This window comes from Bombina bombina, chromosome 9 (genome assembly GCF_027579735.1).
Source record: "Bombina bombina isolate aBomBom1 chromosome 9, aBomBom1.pri, whole genome shotgun sequence".
Classification (NCBI taxonomy): domain Eukaryota; kingdom Metazoa; phylum Chordata; class Amphibia; order Anura; family Bombinatoridae; genus Bombina; species Bombina bombina.
The window spans coordinates 28,005,134-28,014,292 of NC_069507.1; the positions used below are offsets into that span (position 1 = coordinate 28,005,134).

Consider the following 9,159-nt stretch of genomic DNA (forward strand, 5'->3'; position numbering starts at 1 on the left):
GTATCAGTGTCTCTGGTCGGGTGTGCAACAATTTGACCATAAGCCTAACTAAGGCCTCTAGTTATTAAGGTCTGTCTGACCTGATCCAACAGTGCGGATCAGGTCCGACAGACCTCGCTGAATACGGCAAGCAATACGCTCGCCGTATTCAGCATTGCACCAGCAACTCACAAGAGCTGCTGGTGCAACGCCGCCCCCTGCAGACTCGCGACCAATAGGCCGCCATCAGGGGTGTGTGGTGTCAATCGACCCGATCGTACTCGATCGGGTTGATTTCCGGCGATATCTGTCCGCCTGCTCAGAGCAGGCGGACAGGTTATGGAGCAGCGGTCTTTGTGACCGCTGCTTCATAACTACTGTTTCTGGCGAGCCTGCAGGCTCGCCAGAAACACGGGACATCAAGCTCCATTCGGAGCTTGATACATATGCCCCTAAATCTCAAGGCTGCAGGGGGTATAGGTAGAGGGAAAAAGAAAAAGTTTTTGAAAATTAAAAAACATATTGCCTTTACTAAACAATCATTAAAAATACATGGAGGACAGCACCCGTATCTTACCTGTTTTGCGTCTATACACGGTGCTTACTCTTACTATTTTGGAGTCATGTTCCTACTCACTATTTGCTGGATCGCCGCTCATATGTGTAAGTCACTAATAGGATGCTTTATGTTAAAGGGATATTAAACCCAAAAAATGTATTTCATGATTCAGATAGAGAATACAATTTTTAACAACATTTCAATTTACTTCTATTATATAATTTGCTTCATTCTTTAGATATCCTTTGTTGTAGAAATAGCAATGCACATGGGTGAGTCAATCACATGAGGCATCCCTGTACAGCCACCAATCAGCAGCTACTGAGCCTATCTAGATATGCTTTTCAGCAAAGTATATCAAGAGAATGAAGCAAATTAGATTATAGAAGTACATTAAAAAATTGTTTAATACTGTATGCTCTTTCTAAATTGTGAAAGAAAAAAATTGGGTTTCATTTCCCTTTAACAGAATATCGGATGATCTATAGCAGCATGCCTTGTTTTGGTATAGGCGCTCATTTTATACTACCTATTCCTATTTATTTTTTAATCCCCATTTATCCCTATCTGGTGCTTTGTTCTACATTGATAACATTACAACAACTTGGACTGAGTTAGTCTGTTACTGATATAATTTTTTTTCTAAATTAACAAGTGATATTAAAAACGTAAGCAGTTGTTCTGTACTTGGATATTCAGGGCTGTGGGGTCACTGTGACTTGGGATGTGTACCCTGTCCTATTTGAGAGTGCAGTCCATTTCTGTGTTTATATATATATATATATATATATATATATATATATATATATATATATATATATATATATATATATATATATATATATAAAATCCCACATAGGGTCCCGCACTCACTTTTTAGTAACACAGCTGCCCAGTGTGCATTTAATTTGAAAATAGACAGCACCAGTAGAAAGCACTCACCAGGTCTTTTGCAGATAGTAAATCAAACTTTAATCATACATAGTAACGTTTCAGGGGTGCTAGCCCTGTCCTCAGACACCCCCAAAAACGTTACTATGTATGATTGAAGTTTGATTTACTGCAAAAGACCTGGTGAGTGCTTTCTACTGGAGCTATCTATCTATCTATCTATCTATCTATCTATCTATCTATCTATAGCCGCTAATTAAACTATATATATATATATATATACACACACACATATATATATACACACACACACATATATATATAGTTTAATTATTGAGTTTTATTTTTATTTATTATAATAATAATATCTTAGTCCCCAAATTTTTTCTATCATCTTTAAATCTTTATTTTTTTATTTGTCGCTGTGACAGATCACTATCTGACAGCATCTGGAATTTTGGGGTTTACAATACATTGCTGACTTTTTTATATTTGGCCAATTACTTATTTTTACCAACATCACCCAGAGCAGGATTTCTTATTAAATATTAATGCTTGGCTCACATAACGTTAACCACATTATACCATACTGACAAACAAAAAGGCCCTGGAATGACATCTACAAAGAAAATGAACTCCTTAAACAATGACATAATATCTGTAATATTTTATTTGATGAATATGGACATTGATAAACGGTACATTTAGGGCCAGATTACTTATGGATCGCAAATGAATGCTTCCGCTTGTAAAGTAATAAGCTTTTTGCGCTCGTCAGGTTGCGCTTGTTTTACGAGTTGAAAGTAAACTGTTTTCGCTCTCACGCTAACCCGACAAGCACAAAAAGCTGAAGTTAGAATATCGCATGCATGGTCACAATTTCCCCATAGAAGTCAATGGAGAAAAAAAAAGTGGAAAAAAAAACTGACACACCACTCTCGCGCAAAACCAATTGCATATTCTCATTTGTGCTAACCCTACATAAAAATATAAATATTTCACATTACAATATTCTTCACATACAAGAATATGTTCTATTTATTAATAAATACATATATCTGATGGTATTTTAGTACAATATGTATCTATACCAATATATATATATATATATATAAAACAATGAATGAAAAGTGCACTCACCAGGACTTTTCACCAGTTTTCTTAAACTGGTGAAAAGTCCTGGTGAGTGCACTCTTCATTCGTTGTTATATAAACTTTTCTGTTGCACCCTAGGCATTTGTATCTGGAGTCTGGAGTGCTTGTCTCTTTTGGTTTTATATATATATATATATATATATATATATATATATATATATATATATATATATATAGGTATAGATATATACAGATATATATATCTATTTATAAATACAGAGAACATATTCTGCTATGTGCAGAACATTGGAATGTGAAATATTTACAGTAAATACATAGTATAACACTTTATTAAAAATGAATATTGCATAAATATGCTTTTACGTGTTCTCCTCTTCTTGACTGCAAATGGCTTCAATACACACACACACGTATATATATATATAGTCTATATATGTGTACATAGGTATTTATGTGTCTATATGCGTATATATGTCTGTAAATACATATGTACATACATCATCTATATACAGTATCTATCTATACACTTACATACATACAGTATACATCTTTAGACATGTACAGTATATGTATGTATATCTCTATGTTAAAGCCCTTTGGCTGCCTTTTTCTAACACCTGAGACCTCATATCTTGGAGCCTTTATAACTTTTGTGACAATATTTTTTATTAGATAGTGCTGTTATGAGTGTAACTATACTTTGTAATGTATTTTTGATGTGTTTTGTGCAACTTTTTAGTTTCATGAAACAGTTAACCAGAGCTCTGATGTCGCAGTAATCATTCTAGCATAAGTTGCGATTGTGCTCAAGCGTTCGCGTTTACTTTCAACTCATAATACCAGCAGTAAACCCGACGTGCACAAACCCTCGCAATAAACCTCTTATCATAATCATAATCTAGCCTTTAATGGGTTAGATTTCGTCCATATTAAGTACATACTGAATTTAAACATTTAGCCAAAATGAAATGACTAATTTAACCTTCAGTAAACAATTTACCTTTGTCCTGGGGTCAAAAAAATTCAAAATACAAAGCTATTTCTAAACAACTTCACAGGATTTGCAGCAAATTGAATTAAAAGAAAACTAAGTTATTTTTACAGACATTATGGTATTTAAATAATTTGAACAGGTGGAAAGAGCCACAACCGAGGGTCATTATTACTAAAGGGACCTCAGAGAGAGCTATGGCTATAATTAGACGGCCGCTTGGATAGGCTTTTTTTGTGAGAATGCTCCATAGTGCAGAGGGAGGAATCTGCTCTCAGGGAGGGAGGATGAGACAGTGTGAGATTGACATGACATGTGCTAAGGGACGCCACTGGCTTCTTACCAAAAGTAGAACTAAATGACTCATCGTAACAAGTGGTGAAGCACCCAGAACAGCTCTGAGCAGTCAGGGTCCTGCTGTTGGCTTGTGTGCACTAGAGACGGGCAATGCTGGAGATGGAAAACAGACGGTCATAGCCAGGGACACCAAGAAACTACCATGGGGGCAGATGACCAAATACTTGTCACCTTGTCCGGAGAGGGCCCATGGGGTTTCAGACTGCAAGGTGGATCGGAGAAAAAACTACCTCTTCTGGTGTCAAAGGTAAGGTCATAATGTGGCCTTGCACCATCAGGAACTAGTGCCAACTCTTGCAAACACCTGATCAGGTTTCACACAACTTTTCAAATGTCGTTGGTAGCATGAAAAACATTAGCTTGCTCCAGGCGATCAGATATGTCATTTAAAAGTTAAAGGGACATCAAATCAATTTAAAGAGCATACTCAGGTAGGCTCAGGAGTGTTCACGCGTCTTCAGCAATATGTATATTAAACATTGTTACAAATATTTGGGTCCATCAAAATCCTTTAGAAAGTTTATCTAATGATTGTTCTTCAAAATTCACCATTAAAGTCTATGGAGATATTTGTATATAAATAATTTGATAATCTAAAAGATTGTGATCGACCCCATTGATGCAAATACTGCTGCATACACGTGCTCAAGGCATGTGCACGCTCCTTAGCCTACCTCAGTATGCTCTCAGGAATTATGTGTCAACAAAGGAAACAGAGAGAAAGAAATGAGTTGCTCTGAATCATGTGATTTTATTGTTGACTTTCATGTGCTTTTAAGTTTGTGGCTAGTAATCTGCACAAAGTCAAATACGGGAGTAGCTCATAACACGGGTTCAACTCCAAAGTAAAGTGACTCAGTATCCTAGATTCATTAAAATGAGAGAGAGAGAGAGAGAGAGAGAAGAGAGAGAGAGAAGAGAGATATGTAAAGATAGATAGATAGATAGATATATTCCTGCAAAAGGATGATACTTTTATAAAAATTATATTTTTTAAATGATATAAACAAAACAAACGTGAATATTTAAGTGATATATGTTTTTAAAAGGACATTAAAGTCAAAATTTAACAGACAGAACATACCATTTTTTCTTTTTACTTACATTATCATTATCATTTGCTCTCTTGGTATCAGGGACTTAGGAGCGTGCATGTGTCTTTAGCATTATATTTCAGCAGTGTTTGCAACTATGTATTACATTGCTATAAACATTGTTGCAAACAGCTGCCAGGTGGCTAACGATATGTGCACCCTCCTAAGCTCACCTTGGATTAATCTTAAACAAAGGATATGAGAGGACTAAACTATACTGATAATAGAATTAAATTGAAATCCATGCTACATCTAAACCATTTCATTTTATGTAGACTTTACTGTCCCTTTAATTAATTTATTACAATATGATAATGTGTAGCGCTCATATTTTTAAACTAATTTTTATTGAGGTTTAAAGTAAAACAAAATAACACAAAGGGGCCCATTTATCAAGCTCCGGATGGAACTTGAGGGCCCGGATTTGGCTCTCCAGAAACAGCAGTTATGAAGCAGCGGTCTAAAGATTCATCATGAACATATATTCATCCCAAATCTCTATTTAGTTTAATGTTATTTAAAGGGATATAAAAGCACAACAGGGAAATGCTGTCTAATATGTTATTGCTTATAAATAAATATGTGTTTGACCCCTGCAAAGAGATTAAACACACAGTTAAAGTCAGCACCAGAGCAACAATGTACTGCTGGGTGCACATCTGGTGAGCCTATCACAAACTGTGTGTAACCACCAATCACCAGCAAGCTGCAAATAGTGTAGGATATGTACATATGTTTTCAACAAAGGATACCAGGAGAACAAAGTAAATTTGAAATTATAAATTAATTTAAAGGGACACTAAAGTTAAAATTAAAGTTTTATGATTCAGATAAAGCATGCAGTTTAAAAAAACTTTCCAATATACTTCCATAATCAAAAAGTGCACAATCTTTTTATGTGCACACTTTCTGAGGCTCCAGCTCCTATTGAGCATGTGCAAAAGTGCACAGTATATACATATATGCATTTTGTGATTGGATGAAAACTGTCACATGGCAAATTCGCCAGAAAATATTCCACTGCTCATTATAAATTCAAAGTAAGTGCAATTGAATTGTCTTTTTGTTGTGTGTTTGTCAGTAAATAAAATTCTGGGGCGCGATCCGATATCGATCGCAGTTTGCGGCGCAAGCGAGGGAACCGGCGTCGCCCGCAGTTTCAGCTCGCAACTCGAGCCATCCCATATAAGTCGCCGTCAGATGCTAACGTGCCGTAAGTCTCACAAACCAGCGATGTCCAGAAATCTGCGTAAGTACAAATTTCTGGCGTCGCCAGTGACTTGCGGCACGTTAGAAACTGCCGGCGCCTATAAAACCTGACTAAAGTTTAAAACACCCGCACTGTCTAACACGCCTCCCTAACATAGCCCGACAAGTCTAACACGCCTCCCTAACATAGCCCGCACTGTCTAACCCTCTATCCGCTATCCCCCCTCACTAGCCTAACAATAAAAAGGTTATTAACCCCTAAACCGCCGCTCCTTTACCCCGCCGCAACCTAATAAAGTTATTAACCCCTAAACCGCCGCTCCCGTACCCCGCCGCCAGCTATATTATATCTATAACCCCCTAAAGTGAGCCCCTAACACCGCCGCCATCTATATTAAAATTATTAACCCCTAATGTAAGCCCCTTACACCGCCGCCATCTCTATTAAAATGATTAACCCCTAATTTAATCTACCTACCCCGCCGCCAGCTATATTATCTATATTAACCCTAACTATATTATAGTTAATATAGGTATTACATTATATATATTAACTATATTAACTCTAATTATATTAGGGTTAATATAGTTAATATAGTTACTATAGTATTTATATTAACTATATTAACTCTATCTAACCCTAACTAAATTTATATTAAATTAATCTAATTCATTTATAAACTAAAATATTCCTATTTAAATCTAAATACTTACCTATAAAATAAACCCTAAGATAGCTACAATATAATTAATAATTACATTGTAGCTATGTTAGGGTTAATATTTATTTTACAGGTAAATTGTTAATTATTTTAACTAGGTATAATAGATATTAAATAGTTATTAACTATTTAATATCTACCTAGTTAAAATAATTACCCAATTACCTGTAAAATAAATCCTAACCTAAGTTACAAATACACCTACACTATCAATAAATTAAATAAACTACAAACATCTATCTAAAAATACAATTAAATTAACTAAACTAAATTACAAAAACAAACAAACACTAAATTACAAAAAATAAAAAAAGATTACAAGATTTTTAAGCTAATTACACCTATTCTAAGCCCCCTAATAAAATAATAAACCCCCAAAATAAAAAAAATTCCCTGCCCTATTCTAAATTCAACAAATTTCAAAGCTCTTTACCTTACCAGCCCTTAAAAGGGCCTTTTGTGGGGCATGCCCCAAAGAATTCAGCTCTTTTGCATACAACAAATACAATACCCCCCCCCCCATTACAACCCACCACCCACATACCCCTATTCTAAACCCACCCAAACCCCCCTTAAAAAAGCCTAACACTACCCCCCTGAAGATCTACCTACCTTGTCTTCACCACACCGGGCCGAACTCCTGATCCGATCCGGGCGATGTCTTCCTCCAAGCGGCAAAGAAGAATTCTTCCTCCGGCGACGTCTTCCTCCAAGCGGCAGCAAAGTCTTCATTCTTCCGGCGGCATCTTCAATCTTCTTTCTTCGCTCCGCCGCCGCGGAGCATCCATCCCGGCCGACTGCTGAACTTGGAATGAGGTACCTTTAAATGACGTCATCCAAGATGGCGTCTGCCGAATTCCGATTGGCTGATAGGATTCTATCAGCCAATCGGAATTAAGTTAAAAAAATCTGATTGGCTGATTGAATCAGCCAATCAGATTCAAGTTCAATCCGATTGGCTGATCCAATCAGCCAATCAGATTGAGCTCGCATTCTATTGGCTGTTCCGATCAGCCAATAGAATGCGAGCTCAATCTGATTGGCTGATTGGATCAGCCAATCGGATTGAACTTGAATCTGATTGGCTGATTCAATCAGCCAATCAGATTTTTTTAACTTAATTCCGATTGGCTGATAGAATCCTATCAGCCAATCGGAATTCGGCGGACGCCATCTTGGATGACGTCATTTAAAGGTACCTCATTCCAAGTTCAGCAGTCGGCCGGGATGGATGCTCCGCGGCGGCGGAGCGAAGAAAGAAGATTGAAGATGCCGCCGGAAGAATGAAGACTTTGCTGCCGCTTGGAGGAAGACGTCGCCGGAGGAAGAATTCTTCTTTGCCGCTTGGAGGATGACATTGCCGGAGGAAGAATTCTTCTTTACCGCTTGGAGGAAGACATCGCCCGGATCGGATCAGGAGTTCGGCCCGGTGTGGTGAAGACAAGGTAGGGAGATCTTCAGGGGGGTAGTGTTAGGCTTTTTTAAGGGGGGTTTGGGTGGGTTTAGAATAGGGGTATGTGGGTGGTGGGTTGTAATGGGGGTATTGTATTTGTTGTATGCAAAAGAGCTGAATTCTTTGGGGCATGCCCCACAAAAGGCCCTTTTAAGGGCTGGTAAGGTAAAGAGCTTTGAAATTTGTTGAATTTAGAATAGGGCAGGGAATTTTTTTTATTTTGGGGGTTTATTATTTTATTAGGGGGCTTAGAATAGGTGTAATTAGCTTAAATATCTTGTAATCTTTTTTTTATTTTTTGTAATTTAGTGTTTGTTTTTTTTTGTAATTTAGTTTAGTTAATTTAATTGTATTTTTAGATAGATGTTTGTAGTTTATTAAATTTATTGATAGTGTAGGTGTATTTGTAACTTAGGTTAGGATTTATTTTACAGGTAATTGGGTAATTATTTTAACTAGGTAGATATTAAATAGTTAATAACTATTTAATATCTATTATACCTAGTTAAAATAATTAACAATTTACCTGTAAAATAAATATTAACCCTAACATAGCTACAATGTAATTATTAATTATATTGTAGCTATCTTAGGGTTTATTTTATAGGTAAGTATTTAGATTTAAATAGGAATATTTTAGTTTATAAATGAATTAGATTAATTTAATATAAATTTAGTTAGGGGTGTTAGGGTTAGATAGAGTTAATATAGTTAATATAAATACTATAGTAACTATATTAACTATATTAACCCTAATATAATTAGAGTTAATATAGTTAATATATATA

The 9,159-nt window shown here is 36.1% G+C and overlaps 1 protein-coding gene across 1 annotated transcript in view; it reads left to right on the forward strand.

The window, feature by feature from the left end:
* Positions 1–3,868: 3,868 nt before the first annotated feature.
* Positions 3,869–9,159, forward strand: part of SYNPO2L (synaptopodin 2 like) — a 94,099-nt gene continuing 88,808 nt past the window's right edge. The window contains exon 1 of the mRNA XM_053692008.1: positions 3,869–4,140. Within this exon, the coding sequence (XP_053547983.1) occupies positions 4,036–4,140 (105 nt within the window). The 5' untranslated portion in view covers positions 3,869–4,035. The remainder of the gene's footprint in view (positions 4,141–9,159) is intronic.